The sequence below is a fragment of the Rattus rattus genome, chromosome 18 (assembly GCF_011064425.1).
Source record: "Rattus rattus isolate New Zealand chromosome 18, Rrattus_CSIRO_v1, whole genome shotgun sequence".
Taxonomy (NCBI): domain Eukaryota; kingdom Metazoa; phylum Chordata; class Mammalia; order Rodentia; family Muridae; genus Rattus; species Rattus rattus.
This window is the reverse complement of record NC_046171.1, coordinates 5,024,593-5,042,348: the sequence shown is the minus strand read 5'-3', so window position 1 is coordinate 5,042,348 and position 17,756 is coordinate 5,024,593. Positions and strand designations below refer to the sequence as shown.

Below are 17,756 nucleotides of genomic sequence, written 5' to 3'. Positions count from 1 at the left end.
GTCTCTCTTCATACAATATCTGGGATGCTATTACAAATATTTATCGATCAAACACAGAACAAAATTTATTGTCAGAGCAGACATCAGCTCTTGCACTGGTTTGTGTTCCCGGGGACCCAGATGCTCCAGAATGGTGAGTTTAGTGGCAGGGCTGTGGAGAGGTTCAAAGAGGTCAGGGTGCTGGAACCCAGCAGCTCTGCAGCAGGCAGTTACGTCTGAAGCCTCTTTGCACCCATGCAGAGGCATCGTGTGCTCCAGCCAAGTCAGCGTGCTCTCTCTCTACCACTGCGCAGAAGCTCTGAGGGCAGCTTACCCTGGGCTGTGGAGGACAGGCAGAGAAGTGAGGCCTTTCTTAGAGCCTAGGCTCGTGGTTTGGGTCTCAGCTGGCCAGGGCTGTAGGCCCAACCCAGCAGAGAAGTTGACTACCAAAGCCACACTGACTGAACGAAGCGGGTGGTTTTCTCAAGGAAAAGTGTCGTGGCAGCCAACAGTTTAGAGTCTGTTGCTTACCTTAACGATTTCAGGAAGTGACTCAAAACCCAGGAGCTGTCTATGAGCCAGGCTGCTTCCCACTGGTGCCTGCCCTTGCCTCAGCCCAAGGTTTGAGACCTGTCTCTCACAGAGCCCAAACGTGAGGCTCAAATAGCAGAGATTGGCCTGTCGTATTGTAGGTCAGAGACACGATAGAGAAGCCACGTGATGTCAGAAGGCTCTGTGACCATTAACTCTTATGTGGCAGTCAGCATGTCACTTGAATTCCACTGCTTGACCAGGGCAGGGCAGGGTTATGTGCAGTGAGCCAATCGTCCTAGCATCACCCAGAGGGTTTCTTGGTCAAGTCTCAGAGGTTCGTATGGGGACGTCTGGGCTGTGGCTTGTCAAATTTCAAACGGAGCAGACTTGTCTGAGAGCTGCTGAATTCTGTGTCTGCAAACACACTTTCTGCCTGCTGGATGCCCTCAAAGCAGAACTGAGGACAGGTGAGAAAACCCCGTGTCAGTGAGAATTTAATCCTCCAGTCTGGCAAGCTGAAGCCACACTTACAGTTGGCTGTGCCAGTGGCTTTCTCAGGCACGAGTGACGTTTGAAACACAAACCATTAGGCTCACTCTGTAAGCCATCTTCCCTTTGTGATTTGCCTTCATTTGGTCTGGAGTGTGACCTAGGCTTAGAATTCTTACAAAACTTCCTAGTCCAGTGCCTAGTCCAGTGTGTCTCCACCCCTTTAGCAAATCTCTGTCTACAAAGATATTTACATTATGATCAAAGCAGCAGCAGAATTACAGTTATGAAGTAGCAACAAAAATAACTTTATGGTTCGGGTGACCACAAGAGGAACTGTATTAAAGGATCGCTGACTAAGTCAGCTCAGTCAGCCAACAGGGTCTTGAGGGAGGGAGTGAGGATTAAAGAAAAAAAGAGAGGGGTTGGGGATTTAGCTCAGTGGTAGAGCGCTTGCCTAGGAAGCGCAAGGCCCTGGGTTCGGTCCCCAGCTCCGAAAAAAAGAAGAAAAAAAAAGAGAGAGAGAGACTTATTAGACAGCATTATAGAATGACCCCAGCAAGTGCTGTGCTGGGGTTTTTTTCCCCAGTCTGTTTCTGTACCACTGGAGGTACATACAAGGAATAGCGTCAGTCTAGGTCAAAGACTAAGTAGTCAAGGAGTAAACACAGCATAAACAAAGGTCCCATGATTACTGTATTCAGGGACTTAACAAGCCAATTGAGATACCACAAACACGTTCCTCAGCTGTACTCATCTCCAGCCTTGTCCTAGCCCAGTGTCGAGTTCGTGCCCAAGCCTACTTCTGTCTCAGCCCGTTGTCCTTACCTCCCTCCTTTCTATTTCATAAACAAGACTGTATCTATCTTAGGCTGTTCTCACAAGAATGCCTGCCTTCCTTACCCACCATTGAAAGTGCATTATCCAAAGCAGTGCACTTATGTCTTAGGTTGGTAGGGCTCTGCGCAGAATCTTAACCTTCATTACCAGCCAGCCGGTTAAATTAGTGGCACTGTCTGGGGATCCATTTTTAGTGTCAAGCCATGTATTTTGGCCGCCAACGTGTTGATGTTGTTAAAGGCAAGTTGTAAATACTCAGAGTTGGGGAGGCTGAGAACTGCTGTCCTGGTCGATTCCGACACAGCGGGGATTAAGAGTGTGAACAGAGCTCTCGCCTCCTTTCATCTTTGCTCAGCTCTGAGGCCTAAGAGGAGTCAAAGCATGGTCCTTGCTCATCAGAGATGGTGTCTGACTGGTAGGAGCAGACTGTTTCTAGAATGTTCAAGCAGGTTCTCTTTTTCTCTAACAGATGATTCACAGTTGCCTGCCCCACCAACTTTGGAGCCTACCGGGCCCGCGCCTTCCTTGTCAGAGCAGGAATCCCCTCCTGACCCCCCAACCCTGAAACCCATCAGCGACAGCAAGCCCTCAGGCCGCCTCCCAAAGCCCCGGAAGGTGGACGATGAGGAGCTGTTGGGAGATTCAGCCCTGCAGCTGGGGAGTGAGCCCTTACAATGCTTGCTTAGTGACAATGGCACCGACAGACTGCCTCTCACAAACCCTGACAGCCCTCCCGGCACCCCCCTCGGCAATGTGGGCCGCCGAACGTCAGTCCTCTTCAAGAAGGCCAAGAATGGAGTTAAGCTACAGAGGGGTCCAGATGGGACCCTGGAGAACGGCGAGGACGATCCTGCTTCTCCAGCCAGCATGGAGGAGGAGCACTGTTCCCGGAAGCGGCCACGGAGCCAGAGCTGTAGTGACAGTGAAGGGGAGAGATCCCCTCAGCAGGACGAAGAGACAGGTGACCTTGCCTGCCACTCGGTTCCCCATTTCCCATCTGCTTTGCTGCTTTGCCTTGACAGGGAACACCTTCCCCTGCCAGCCATCCCCAGGGGCCTTTGTGGGGAGACAAGCTGAGGGCAGTCGTTTTCAGATTGTGTCTTGGGCTGTCCCTGGCCTTAAGGGGAATGTTGTAAGACTATGTGGTCACAGGGTCTCTCTCTAGCTTCCCTTTAGCTCACTCTTGACGCTCGTTTTCTCAGACACTGTCTTAGGCACTGAGAGGAAAATTAGTGAACAAACCATAAAACTCTCTTGTAGGAGAAAAAGACCGCCGGCAAATGAGGGCTCTCGTATTTGAAGCTCAGTAACAGTCACCAACAAAAACACTGGTCACGGGGTTGGGGATTTAGCTCAGTGGTAGAGCGCTTGCCTAGCATGCGCAAGGCCCTGGGTTCTGGGTTTGGTCCCCAGCTCCGGAAAAAAAAAAACAAAACACTGGTCACACCATCAGAGAAGAGGACACAGAGAGTGCTGGGTGGCATGAGACAGAGTGGCCAGGGAAGGGACATTTGGGTGAAGATCTGAAGTATGAGCTGTTTGCGTATCCAGGGGAAGGATATTCTAAGGATAGAGGAGCAAATACCTTGGAGGTGGCCACACACTTGCTGTCCTAGAGCAGAAAGGAGTCAGCCGCAGCCATGCGGCAGGCGGGAGAGGAGGTCACAGAGTGGATCGTAGGGCCAGGTCCCTGGAGTCCTGACTGCATGCCCAGAAGGCGCTGGTCTCAGGTGGGGAGAGGGTAATAAGGCAGACCCAGCCCCGGCTCACCGGAGCCCCAGTGCAGCAGAAAGCAGAACGCACACAGAGAGCTCCTCCAAGTCACCAAGAAGTCACCAGCCCAGTGTGGGCCCAGGTGCGCTGACAGCACCAGAGCCGCTCAGGGAACTTGACCCATGGTGGGGAAGGCTTCACTTGAAGGTGGCACCTGAAGCTGAGGGCAGCGGGAAAGGGGGAGCTGGTGTGGGGGCCCCAGCATGCCAGGCAGGCAGGTTTGGTCGTGGTGAGGTCGGAAGGCTCCTCTTGACCACTGCTCTTACATATCCCTCATCTGGTAGCTGTCATTCTGTGGCCAGCGCTTGGCTTTTTCCTCTTTTTTTCCAGCACAACCTTTCCCTCCATCAGCCATACTTCTCTGTGTTAGGCTAGCCATTTAGGATGTCAGAGCCAACCCTGATTACCATTGCTGTACTGGAGGGAAGTGCCCTGTCTGAGCCGCTTTCCTTCTTACAGACGTAGAGCTGGGGATCCCTACGTTGCAGGGCTGGGGTTAGAGTAGATTACAGGGAGCACTGCCAACGTCATCTTTCCCGTTGTGTGCGTCTCCCCAGACAGCTGAAGATGATCGAACTAAAGATGGAGGCCCCACCAACCTGGGCCCCATTGCTTGGGGATCTCCCACAGTGCTGCTTTCCTAGTCGCCTGCCTGGCACTCAGAACACCACTTAGCTGGAGCTCAGAAGGCAGGGCTTTGACTCCCACTGAGGGCCTTAGGTTAGAGGAAGCGCCAGCCAGGAGAGGGACATCCCGCCTCCAGCATCTGCTCTCACAGTGTGGCTGGCCTTGCCGTCTCCTAGCCAGGGTGTCTGATCTACCATTAGCCCTGGTTCAGCAGTCAGAGCTGTGGGACTCTGGAGTTAGAAATTCAACAGACAAGCAGAGGAAGCCTCCAGGGCAAGGTGACCCCAGGACAATGACACTCACTCCACTGGAGGCTCCTTGCAGAAGGAATTGCACTGAACAGCTTCTCTGCCTCACAGAGGAAGGGCCAGGGTTTCAGAGCCTTGCCTAGAGCCAGGGCGCCACGCTGCTCTGAGTCTGTGCTGGTGTGGCTGACCCTAAGCCCTTTCCTGTCTTAGCGTCGACGTCTTCCCGGGAGAGGGACGCTCTCTTGCTGGCTGGGACAGGGAGGGCTTGTGAGTGGTTATTAAGAGGTGAGGCTGTGGCTCTTCAAGAGGCAGAGGACCTCCCTGATAATTGAAGTTGAAATTAGAGCAGAACCAGGGACTTGCGAGCCCACCCGAGTGGAGAAGCCATAGTTTCCCCGGGGCGTCAGGGAAACTTCATCTCTTATGTGGAGAGAGTGAGAAGGTACAGTCTGCTCCCTGGCTAACATTCTCTCTGTGAGGGTCCCTCTGCCACCTACGATGCACTCCCTACAGGGACAGCCACCCACCCACTCTAGTCCTCTGAGGTATGCGTCAGGGAAGGGAGCTTCTGCACTCAGGGCTCACTCTGTGTGTCCTCGGCAGGCGTGACTAACGGCTTTGGAAAACACACCGAAAGCGGGTCTGACTCGGAATGTAGTTTGGGTCTCAGTGGAGGACTGGCGTTTGAAGCTGGCAGGTAAGAGTGCTCATCCCCCAAGCCGGGCAGCCTTGAGGCCTCTCTTCCTTTGTCCTCATTCAGTGACAGGTTGGGCTTTCTTCTTACTTCTCACTACTGCCATTTCCTCGGGTCCTGGCCTATCTCTAACTGGGAGCCCTGAGGGAAAGGGATCGCCCTTGATTCTCAGCTCTATTCTAATGGAAGAGCGGTTGGTGTTGATGAGTTTGTGGAGCTCCATCTCCTGCTGCCCAGAGAAGTTGCCGTTTGAGACGCACACTCAGTGCGCCTGTGCATAACCCAGCTTGCAGTGGACATAGTTCCACAGGATTGGTCTCTGGTTTGTTCTGGCTTCTGTTCTGTGAGGGTTGAACCCTGGGCCACACACCTGCTAGGCAAGGGCTCTACCAGTAAGTTACACCAAAACTTTTTTTTTTTTTTTTGGTTTTTTTTTTTTTTTTTTTTTTTTTTTGTTCTTTTTTTCGAGCTGGGGACCGAACCCAGGGCCTTGCGCTCCTAGCAAGTGCTCTACCACTGAGCTAAATCCCCAACCCTTTTGTTTCTTGATATAAGATCTCGTTATGTAGACTTGGATGGACTGGAATTCAAAGCATTTCCACTGCCTTGGTCTCCCAGGTGCTGAGATTATGGGCATATACCATTAGGCCTGGATTTGGCCCTCGGTTTTGGAAATAGGATGTAAAACTAAATAGCTCAAGGTAGGCCTCCCGCTCAGCCCTGGTCCCTGGCTCAGGTGCCGGGATCACAGGCAGCAGCTGCAGCCAGTGCCCGCCCACAGCTGTGGCTCTGCAGAGGCACTGGTAGGGATGAGGGGAACAAGTATGAACTTCTAAAGGCCCCTTTTCAACGGCTCCAGGTGCCTGCCATTGCTGAGAAGGGATGGCTTCTGTTCTTTAACCTGAAGGGAGGATTTCTGAACCAGAACCTTCATTTCCCAAATCTAAGAGTATACTGAGCTCATTGCCCTGTTTTCTGTTCTTCCAGACTCTGGATAGAGGGGGTGGGTGTGTGTGTGTGCACGTGTGTGTGTGTGTGTGTGCACGTGTGTGTGCGCATTCCTGCGTGAAAGCCCCGGCACCACTGTGGAAGGTGACTGCTGAGAGGAACGCACCGAAAAGGCTGGCCTGTGTCTGAAGGCTTCTGTCTAAAGCAGGCCTCGCTGGCCTGTGTGCTTTGAGAGTCGCTTACCTGCCGAGCTTCCAGGTGCACGCCAGCCTGGGCTGGCTTCCTGCATCACTTCCTCCCCATGAAACCTCAGAACTGCCTGGGCTCTCCCTGTCTGGCAAAGCCTCCAGAGACACAAAGGCAGTGGACGCAGGTAGAGGGTTTATTAGGGATAGAAAGCACAGGTTTCAAATTATTAGAAAGTGCTTCTTGCTTGCTCTCAGGTTGGGTTCTGGCTTCCTTCGTGGCCCCTGCCTATAACCACAGCACTTAGGTGACTGAGATAGGAGGATCGTGAGCTGGAGACCAGCTTGGGCTTCGTAGTAAAGCCTGCTAAAAACAAAACAAAGATCCAGTAAAGCTAAGCACGTATGTAAGTGCCTGGAAGGTCAGTCTGCTGGAGTAGGGGGAAGACTGAGGCCAGCCATCTGTGACCTTCCAGCCCTTGGCTGAAGGCTTCCTTCCCACCTGTGAGTCACAGCAAGGTTCACGTGACACTTGCCTTTGTGAAGAACTCCCGTCGGCTGCTACTTCTTGTCTTCCCTAGGATTTCTGCTGGGTAGAAGAGCCATGGCCTTGAAAGGCCTTTCCTCTTTCAGTCTGGTGTCAGAGTTTAAGCCTGAGAGACTGGGACCTAGCAGGTTCTGTCCCTGGAATCACAGGGTGGAAGGAGAAAACCGCTCCCTGCACAGGCTGCCCTCAGACCTCCACACACAGAGGTGCATGCCAGTGCCTTCATGCACACATGTGTACACACACCCACACATACACTCACACACACACACACACACACTCACACACACTCACACTCACACACACGATAATAAAAAATGTAAAAGTAAGTAAAATGGAGGTCCCAAGTTCTGGCCACAGTGCTCTCCCTCCCTCCTGTACCCTCCCTCCTCTCCAGTTCTCCAGCAAGAGCAGAAAGGAAGCTCTTAGCTGTTAGACTGAAGCCATGTTGTCTCTCCTTGTTCTGGTTTGTTGTTGTTTTGAGGCAGGGTCTCTTCCTGGAACTCACTGTGTAGATCGGACTGGCTGGCCTTGAACTCACAGACATCCGCCTGTCTCCTTGCACTGATCACTGACCTCTTGCCCATCTGCCCTGTGGTTGGTCTTTCCAGATGGCTCTTCTGAGTGCCTTTCCAGTGGTTGTTATGCTCCATGACAGTCTCCTACACCCCAGATTGTGGACTCGGTGTGACTGAGTGCTAGGGTGACAGTTCTGCCCCACCACGCCCAGCTGTGTCCTCCCGCAGCTGCTGAGGTGCAGTGGGTGTCACCGTTGTGAAGCTCCCCGTCTGTTCCCAGAGCTTACCTTGTAGAGGAGGTAGACGGGAATTATCCTCTGAACCTTACATACGCTGGCTACCCTGGGTTGGCCTGGGTCTGTGGGGAAGTCTGCAGAGCAAGCCTCGGCGGCATCCATCTGCCTCCTCAGAACCACACAGAACTTGTTCTGCTGCTGCAGCCTAGTGTCCAAGGCCCCTCCCGCCTGTGCCGCCACTCTGGAGTAGAAAACTAGTAGTCTGTGATACTTTACGTCTGAAAACAAAACTATCCACAAGAACGCATGGTTGTGTGAATGTGGATTTTCCACAGCAGCACGTGATCACCGCTCAGGGTCACAGAAGGTCTCGGGTGGAGATAAGGTGCCTGGGCTTGTCTGTTAGTTGCCTCATCCTCTCCTCTGCTGTGTCCTAAGACATCTCCAGGTTCATGGAGAGAGGCGTCCTAGTGAAGTGACTGGCATCTTCCATCTACAGTCAGGCTCTGAGGTGCATGGGCAGGTTCTGTAGGCCAAGTGGACTGGGTCCTCCGTATGAATTGGGCTTTGCTGGGGTTGCTTCCCACCTAGGTACCAACTGCCTTTCCTGAGAGAATGGGAGTTCCCTGAGGGAATGGGAGGCGTGGTCTTGGCTAAGCCAAGTTTTAGCATAAATTCAGTTCTGACTCAGTGAAACTTGGTTCCACACTCTAGCCATTCCCACCCCTTTCTGCGGCTTGGCTTTTCTGTAAAAATTTGACTCATCTTTTAACCACTTTTTCTGTTTGAAAAATTAGAGATCAGCAATTTTATTTTTGAGACCGTCTTACTGTGTAGCTCAGCTAGGACTCACTGCTCTAGCCTCAAAAATCACAGAGACCCACCTGCCTCTGCCTCCCTGGTCTACAATTACAAGTGCGTGCCCATGGCCAGTCACAGTAGTATTTTTTAAAGTTTGATGACTGTGGCGGTTCCCAGTCACATAATTGTTGCCCAGAAATTCGCAGCTGTGGTTGTGCATTAAAACTGCATGAGGAACTATTTTTTTAAAGATTTATTTATTTATTTATTTATTTATTTATTTATTTATTTATTTATTATGAGTGCACTGTAGCTGATTTCAGACACACTATAAGAAGGCATCAGATCTCATTACAGATGGTCGTGAGCCCCCATGGGGTTGCTAGGATTTGAACTCAGGACCTCTGGAAGAGCAGTTAGTGCTCTTAACCACTGAGCCATCTCTCCAGTGCATGAGGAACTATTAAAATGCCAGCACTTCAGTAGCCTTAGTTCAGCACTTCTCTTTGTCTAATATTAGCTTCCCTTCCCTTTCCTCTTCCCTTCTTTTCTCGTTCCTCTTCCTCCTCCTCTTCCTCCTCTCTCTCTCTCTCTCTCTCTCTCTCTCTCTCTCTCTCTCTCTCTCTCTCTCTCTTTCATGAGACAAGGACTCATTTATGTATTCCTGGCTGTCCTGGAACTTGCTCTGTAGATCAGGTCGGCCTCAAACTCATAGAGATCTGCTTGCCTCTGCTTCTGCCTCCCAACTGCTGGGATTAAAGACATGTGCCACCATGCCTAGCACTTCCCTTTTGAAAGTATTTTATTGCATTTGCATGTGTGCTCATGCATGCCACTGTGTTTGTGGAAGTCAGAGGACAATGTGGAGGAGTTGGCACTCTCCCACCATGCAGGTCTGGGGATCAGACTCACTCTTCCCATCAGGGCACCCACTGACCCGCCTCAGCCTCCAGACCTTACCTCTTCAGTAGCTTTGTTTAAAGAAAGAGGCTGCTTTCCTTTTTAGTTGGAAAAAAATCATCCCTACCCAAGAAAACCTTCACTCACAAACCATTTGGAAGTGAGAAGTGGGTCTATTTTTCAATTTTAAAATGTCTTTGCTAATTCTGGAAAGAAGATGTGCCTCTTATAGAATATTTGGAAAAGAGGCAAATTTTCAGATCTCAGAAATAAAGCGGCTTCTCTAGAAATGTGAAGCACAGAATGTGATTCGGACAGACAGAGGCGAGAGGGCCTCCTGGTGGCCAGACTGTCCTGAGAGCTGAGGGAGACCGGGTGACTGACCTTCCTTGTGTTGCTGTTGTTCTTGTGGGTCTCATGGTGTTGAGAGGCTCTCCTAGAACTCACAAGAGATCTGTGCGACACCACGCCCAGCCCGTGGTCTTCGCTCTGGGTGAAGCAGTCCTTCCATGGTATAGAGTATTTTCTGGTGGGAACTCCCAGGGTTGATGTTGGCCCGTAGAGGAAATGGAGACGCTGCCTCTGCCTTTGTGCTCTCGAAGCTCTGTTACAATTAAAAACTGCTCATTTCGCCCCTCTGCTCTGTGCAGTGGCCTGACGCCTCCCAAACGCAGCCGTGGGAAGCCAGCCCTGTCTCGAGTGCCCTTCCTGGAAGGTGTGAATGGAGACTCTGACCACAGTGGCTCAGGTGAGGAGGTTATGGAGGCAGAGCTGGGAAAACAAGTGCTGAGGAGTGAGCTGCCGAGCGTCCCGTGCGGGGCTCACAACCTGGCCGCCAGTCTGTGAGGGCCACAGCCACAGACACTGAGGAGAATTGGCCTTACTCTGGGGCCAGGAACACTTGGGTTTTGTTTTGGTTTTAAGTATCTTTAGTTTATGTTGTGTTTTGAGTTTATGTTGCTGTGATTATGATCATGATAAAAGCAACCCAAGGGGAAGGGGTTCTCCTCACTTACAGCCTACACAGTCCATTATGAAGCAGAGGCCGTGAAGGAGCACTGCTTACTGCCTTGCTCCCCACGGCGCTCTCAGGTGCTCTCTTATATGGCCAGGACCACCAGCCCAGGGGTCGTATCAGCCACAGTAGGCTGCGCCCTCCTTCATCAATTTAAAAAATGCCCTCAGACTTGCCCATAGGCCAGTGTGATAGAAACATCTTCTCAGTCGAGAGTCCCTCTGCCCAGACAGAAACCAAATCAGAACAAAAACACTAGCTAGAAGTTTGAACAGTTATCACTTGCCCATGGTGGTCGAACATCCAGACGCACTAAGGAAAGCCGCACTCCCCTCGGGACGCTTGGCTGCTAGTTTTGTGGTGTTTTGTTTTCAGAACTACTTAATCTATATTCAGGCTGAGACCGGTGTGTGTTTGAGAGCAGTGTAGAGGGCCCCCATTCCTTTCTTCTAGTCATGGTATACCCGGGAATCCTTTGCTTTCTCCGGACTGCCCAACAGCCTGTTGTATGGGAGGACCCTTCACTGGCTTCACTAAAGCCTCCACAGGTGGACATTAACGTGTCTTCATCAGCACTGCGTTGGGCGACCTCTGTAGGCACAGGTCATTCCATCCGTGGAGTGTTAGGCTGGAAGACGCGTGTGTTTGTAATTCTGCTTGGTGTGGCTGAGCCTTTCTCTCTAGCGTCTTCGGTGGTAACGTGTCACTAATGACCCTGGCTCTGTCGACCCTGTCTGTTTCACCTGATAGGAATGAAGGCAAGGCAGGGCCCCAGGAAAGCCTGGGTGGCTCCCAGATGGTGCGGTCAAGAGCAGCCGCTTCTTAACCCGCAGTTGTCTGCCACATGCATTCTGGACGGCCGCCCTCCTCCCTGGTCCCTGCTCCCTGGTCCAGCTGCTTCCTTCTGCCTTTCCCGGTGTCTGTTGGCAGACGCATGCCACTGGGTTCCATTTCTTTGTGTGTGCACTCAGACGTCAGTCAGGTCTCCTGTCCAGATGAATCTGTGCGTCTAAGTGTGAAGTCAGGAAGTGGATCTGACACACTTTGTGCGTCTGGTGGTGACACTTTTTCCCTTACTCTTTAAACCCACATACTAAAAACATTGCCAAAGGATATTTAAAAGACTGCAGTCCCAAAGCCCACCGTTGAGCACAGCTGTCTCCTTTCTGGGTTGCTTCCGAGTCTCTTGGGCACATTTTGACAAGTGTAGATCCGACACACACACTCTTGTACTCAGTTTTTGCTCGTATATTCCCCCGTTGAGGTGGTTCTGTGCGCTGTATTCCTGGAACCTTCTCTCTGACAAGTACTGCTTTGTGGTTGAGTTGAGTGGACAGTGGGTTAACCCTAGCTTTTAACACAGGATGCACATTTTTGCCTGAAATCCTATTATTACCTTTCTTATAATAAATTTCCTAAGAAGTTTACTGGAGCAGATACTACAAACGTTTATTTTAGTGCTCCTGGGACATTGAATAGAATTGCATTCCAAAAGATCCGGACTGGTCTGTAGTCTCTGGCGTGGTCTCGGTGCTGGCTCATACTGGTTCATTACCAGTGTTCTTCACTCACTGGCGTCAAAACGTCATCTTTCTCTTCCATCTCAGTTGAGAACTGCACATCACTGCTCTCATCTGAGCTCTCGTCCTTAGCTGGGTGAAGGTCACCTCCTGTTCACAGTGTGTAGGTGTCGGGGAAGGAACACGGTTTCCGCGGTGCTCAGAGCATTAGTGAGGCTGACGAGGCGCAGCCTGTCCCAGGCTGGATACCTAGGGTCAGGCCATACCTGCCGTCGGCTTGGCTTTGCTGGTTTGTGGTGGAGCCAGGTGCTTGGCTGAGCCATCGTGGCCTGGTCAGAGCAGTGCTCAAGCTCTACTGAGATGTTCCTCTCAGCATTTCCCTCTTGAAGAAAGCCTCCGTGAGGACTCCCAGTGTGGAGTGGGATAGTGCTGTCTCTGCTCAAGTCGAGGCTTGCCCCTTCTCCTTCCCTCTAAGAGGCCCTGGAGGTGAAGCCATTATTTCCCCTCCTTCCCTCCCTCCCCAGGAAGCTGTCCGGAATTCAGGGTCAGAGGTTGGTAAACTGTAGCCTGTTGTCTGTTTTATGTGGCTCATGAACTAAAAATAAAAATGGTTCTACATTTCAGATTACGAAAGAGATGGTATTTTATAATGTGAAAGATGTATGAAATTAAAACTTCAGTGTCAGAATCTTGAGTCTTACTGCAGAAGAGATATGCTCATCTGTTTAGACTCTGCTATTTCCATGCTGCAGCCACAGAGACCATGTGGCTCCTAAAGGATGAAATGTGTACTAGTCGGCCATCTATAGGGTTACTTTGCTGACCCCTGACCCAGTCTTAGAATCCCTGAGGAAAGGGTGGAGGGGGTTGCTGACTCGATCCTGGGTTGCCCCAGTCAGATGGAAGCCACAGGCAGGGCTTGGGGCATCATGCCAAGTCCCCTTTGGGCGCTGTCTCCTCCCCTCCCCCACCCCCCAGGCAGAAGCCTCCTGATGCCCTTTGAAGACCGCGGAGACCTGGAGCCCCTGGAGCTGGTGTGGGCCAAGTGCCGAGGCTACCCCTCCTACCCTGCCTTGGTGAGTCTGCCCCAGACGACACCCTCCTGTTCCCTCTCCCCCGGCGGCTCTGGCCCCTGCCTTGCCTTGGGGGACTCTCTGATTGGATGAGTGTGGTGGGAGTCAGGGCCTTTAGCTGCAGAGGGGAGGGGGATCTTTACCCTGGCTTCCCTGGGGCAAACCCGCCACCCTCCCTCCCCACACACAGAAGGCTCCAGGTGTTCAGAGACCGCTGCTTAGGGCTTCCGTAGCATTGCTCATTTGTCCTGTGTAGGAGGGACATTGCTTAGTGTGGTTTAAATGCTAATAATGCTTATGGTGTTATTAAACACGGGCCAGACTAAGTCCTTAAAATGCCAGGGACAGTATGGTTGGTCTTGTTTTGTCGGAAAGAGAGGGTCTGTTAGCTACTGTCAGTCTGCTAGCAAGCACTGGGGTTGGAATTTGATTTCGGGGCTCATGATATGATGGAAAGAAAGCCTTTGTTTTGAGGCAGTGCATTAGGAGTCTTTCCCAGTCCTGCCCCTCTCCCCATGCATACGTATGCGTGTGCCAACGAGGCAGTGCGCCTTTAACCTTTCCCTTCCCAGAGTACCGCGAACATGTCCCTCTCACATGATGAACACTGTCATCGGGCCTTGTTAACGATGACATCATCATGTCCTTGTTAATGATGACATCATCACGCCCTTGTCAATGATGATATCATCTTTCAGTTGCTCTCACGTATCACGCTTTGATCATTTTCCAGTCCCGTCCTCCCCTCACGTGTAGACGCACTCTTTCACTGTGGTCAGCAGTTGTCAGTGAACGTCTTAGTTGCCTTGGTGCACAATTGCAGTTATTTCTCAGGAGTGCCCACCGGGGTGACATCTGTACAGGATTCTGGCACGAAGTTGCCAAGTTGCCTGGAAGTTAGTTCTGGTTTACACTCCCACTGGTGGTGGCTAATAATTCTATCTACCTCCTTACTCGATCTTTGTCTTAGTTAGGGTTTCATTGCTGTGATGGGACACCATGGCCGTGGCAGCTCTTATGAAGTCAAACATGTAACTGAGGCAGGTTTACAGTTCAGAGGTGCAGCCACTGTCAAGGCGGGAACATGGCAGCGTGCAGGCAGGCACGGTGCTGGAGGAGCCAAGACTTCTACATCTTCATCTGAAGGCAGCTGGGAGGAGACTCTGATTCCACACTGTGTGGAGCTTGAGCACGAGAGACCTCACATCTGCCTTCACAGTGACACACTTTCCTCCAACAAGGCCATACCTTCTAATAGTGCCACTCCTTGTGGCCAAGCATTGAAGTACATGACTCTCGGAGGGGGTGGGGTGTGAATCTATTCAGACCAGCACAGCCTCCTAAAGCTGTCTCAGGTGGGCAGGAACTAGCACAGGCTCTGGGAGATACTGCAGCAGCTGGAAACCTTTGGACCTCGTGAGAGCCATCTGGGGGGATTTTAAAGATGTGCTGAGTCAGTTCCACCCTAGGACACCAAAGCAGCCTTCCAGGGGTCAAGTTCAGGCATCGGGGTTTTCTAAGGTGTTTCTTGGGGTCTGGAGCGCTGGAGGGAGCCACCCAGGACCTCTCATATGCACAGCTCTGGGCTTTTTCCAGCCCTGCCTCTTCGTAACTCTTGAGCCTGACAGCAGCCTCCCAAGATAAAGAAGACAGGATCCTGTGTGTGACGATGAGGAAACCCTGGTGCAATGATACTGTACCACTTCCTGGAGCCATATTTGTTCGTTTAGCCTTTGTCCCCTCCTGAGCTATGGCAGGTGTGGAAAATTCACACTTAGCCAGTAGCTGGAGACACTGAACTGGGAGCTCTGTAAAAAAAAAAAAGATCACTGACCTAGTTTAGTCATTAAGGAAGTAACAGTGCTGGCAGGTTTGGAGGACTGGTTTTGGGGTTTTTGTTTGTTTGTTTGTTTTTAATTATCATTTTCAAGCCTTACAATGACTAGCCTTTAAAATGCAAACAAACAAAACACTGGGACCTGGTGGCACACACCATTTATCTCAGCCTAGGCAGGTGGATATCACTGAGTTCGAGGCCAGTGTGGTCTGTAGAGTCCCTGGACAGCTAGGGCTACACAGCGAGACCCTGTCTCATACCAAACCAAACCAAAGACTGCAAAGAAGAAGTTGAATCACCACCTGAACACAAGCTGTGCTTTTTTATTTTGGTGCATGGCCTGCATCCTCCTTCCTGTGCATGTCCATTGTGCATGTTGTGCCCGGGGTGTTGTGAGTTTCGTTTTGCTTCTGCAAAAGCAATGTGCACGTTACAGGAGATTTGGAAAAACGGAAGAGGGGAGTGTCGGGGATGGGGGAAGCGGTGTGACCATCCGTCTGTAGCATATGGACTAATGTTTGTACTGTTCCCTTTTGTGTGCACGTAGTGCAGTTGTGACAGTGTGTATGCACATTTGCTGCATGTTATGTGGAACCTTGCCACGAGCTTCCTATCACGCTCTGTAAACAGCAGTGCTCACTGGGTGAAGGGCCGTGTGCAGCTGTCCTCAGACCACCCGCCCTCCAGGTCTTCCCAGTCTCTACCTGAAGCCAGGCAGGTGCCCGCACGGACAGCGAGCAGCCCCACCCCACCCCCTTTCCCTTCGAGGCTGGGAGGCTTAGGACCTTTCTGTTGTCTCATTTCAGCTTCCGTCCCTGGAAGAGTAACAGGCAACCTGCGAGACAGTTTGAACCACTACGTAGCTCGTGGGTGGGCTAGAAGTCATTCTTTCTTAGGGTCTTTAAGAAATTTGTTTAGATTTATTGATTTAATGTGTATGTATCTGAGTATCTGAGTATCTTTTTTTTTTTTTTCCTTTTCTTTTTTTCGGAGCTGGGGACCGAACCCAGGGCCTTGCGCTTGCTAGGGCAAGCGCTCTACCACTGAGCTAAATCCCCAACCCCTCTGAGTATCTTGCTTACATGTCTGTATGTTTGTACACCACACGCATGTCTGGTGCCCGGGAGTAGGGGTCAGAGAGGGTCAGAGTCCCCTGGAACTCTAGTTGCAGAAGGGTGTGAGCCGCCCTCTGGGTACCAGGAGCTGAACTTGGGTCTCCGGGACAGCAGCTGTGCTTGCTTTCTGCTGAGCCACCCCTCAGTCCCTAGAGGAAACTCTAGCAGCACCCCTTTGAGCACTTACCTTGGAAGGACGTGGAGATGGCTGGAGATGAGCAGTTTCTTATGAGCAGAGGTCCCTGGGGCCAGACTTGGATCAAGGTTGCGCTGTCTCTGGAGGAGGCTCTTCCTCAGTCAGTTTCCACGTCTCTCTGGCCTTTGTGCACAGAGGTCATGAGCCTGGAAGAGGGGCTGGAATGGAGGCTGCCTGCAGCGTAGGCCCAGAGCCAGGTCACAGGGCAGCTGGTTTCAGTCCCAGCCACAATCTCCACAATTCCCATCCTCCTGTGCGGTGTTTCCCTGTTTGCTAACACCTGTCAGGCTTCCGGCCTCAGCAGGAGATTGAGGCGAGGCGTCCGAGCCTTGTGAACAGAAAGGGCTGCACATGCACAGAGCTGTCTTTCTGCCTCCTCTCCAATCTCACCACAGAGGTATCTGGCCCTCTGGCCTTGGGAAAGTGGCAGGTAGCAAGGCCTGTTACACAAAACTAAAGGTGGTGTCTCTGTTCCTGGCCGAGCTCTCTCTGTGGTCACAGCCTAGGTGCCCGGCTGAGCAAGGCCCTGCACACTGAAGTGTGAACTGCAGAGGTGGTGAGAGAACGCTCAGGGAAATGGCCTTGGTCCTTTTCTAGCAGACACTGTAAGGAAGAGTTTGCTTCTCTGGCTCCCACGTCCGAATCACCTGCTCAGTTCTCCTCAGTCTTAAGCATCAGGTCCTTTCGTCCGAAGGATTAGGTGCACAGGGCTGGGAAGGGCAGCCCTGTTGACTGGGAGAGCAAAGTCGAGATTTCTGCTCTGGGCACTGGTGATCCATGCAGCCTCTCCATCACTGCTTGTGTGGAGAACTGAACCCTGGAGTGCTAAGCCGTCTGACGCCTTGATGGTTGGGCCTGGAGCTCCCCCATCCTCCCCTGCTCAGGGCCTGTCTCCTCTTCTACCTCCAGATCATCGATCCCAAGATGCCCCGGGAGGGCCTCCTACACAACGGTGTCCCCATCCCTGTCCCTCCACTGGACGTGCTGAGGCTGGGGGAGCAGAAACAGGCAGAGGCTGGAGAGAGGCTCTTTCTTGTCCTCTTCTTTGACAACAAGAGGACCTGGTGAGTGACAGCCGTTGCAGGGCCCTGGCCAGGGCGGGTGCAGGGTCAGCCTTCGTGAGAAGAGGCTTCTGCTTGTGGCTGTTCCTAAGGACTCAGCTAACAGTGCTTAGAAGAAGGGTGGAGTGGGCCTCCGTGGAGAGCTTTTTGGGAGGAGACTTTCATCCGAAAGCCATAAGGGCTACAGCCTAGGGCACAGGGAGAAGTCCAGCCGTAGCACACACACTGAGTTGAGGCCTCAGCTTTCCTCTGTAGAGCTCAGGAGAGGTCCTGGGAATTGTGGATCTCTGCACCCTTAAGCCACCAGTCACTGAATGTCACCTGATCCTGGGGATGGGCATGACCTTGGGTAGGCAGCTCTAATACTAGCTAGTTACAGGAGAGATTAAGCTGAAAGCCCAGCGGGGCACTCCCAGCAGCTGAGGGAAGGATGCCCAGTCCTGAGGGAGCCTGGCCAGTATGGTGTCCTTTATGAGGGGCTTGGAGGCCTGTGGCTAGTAAAGCATTGCGCCCGTCTCTGTAGGAGGAGGCAGAGTTGCTGGTGATAGAAATGTCAGACACTGAGGCTCAGCCTCCACCAGCCCTCCACGCCTCCCTCCCTGAGCTCACGTGTCCTGGAG

General features: G+C 52.0%; 1 protein-coding gene across 5 annotated transcripts in view; it reads left to right on the top strand.

The window, feature by feature from the left end:
* Nucleotides 1-17,756, top strand: part of Brpf3 (bromodomain and PHD finger containing 3) — a 36,730-nt gene that overhangs the window by 16,734 nt on the left and 2,240 nt on the right. For 2 of the 5 annotated variants that reach the window (XM_032888377.1, XM_032888378.1), the window contains exons 8-12: nucleotides 2,312-2,803; nucleotides 5,094-5,187; nucleotides 9,970-10,067; nucleotides 12,833-12,930; nucleotides 16,985-17,139. In XM_032888377.1, the coding sequence (XP_032744268.1) occupies nucleotides 2,312-2,803; nucleotides 5,094-5,187; nucleotides 9,970-10,067; nucleotides 12,833-12,930; nucleotides 16,985-17,139 (937 nt within the window). Of the gene's footprint in view, nucleotides 1-2,311; nucleotides 2,804-5,093; nucleotides 5,188-9,969; nucleotides 10,068-12,832; nucleotides 12,931-16,984; nucleotides 17,144-17,756 lie in introns of those variants that run through there. The other 3 variants (XM_032888379.1, XM_032888380.1, XM_032888382.1) reach the window with 3 other exon arrangements.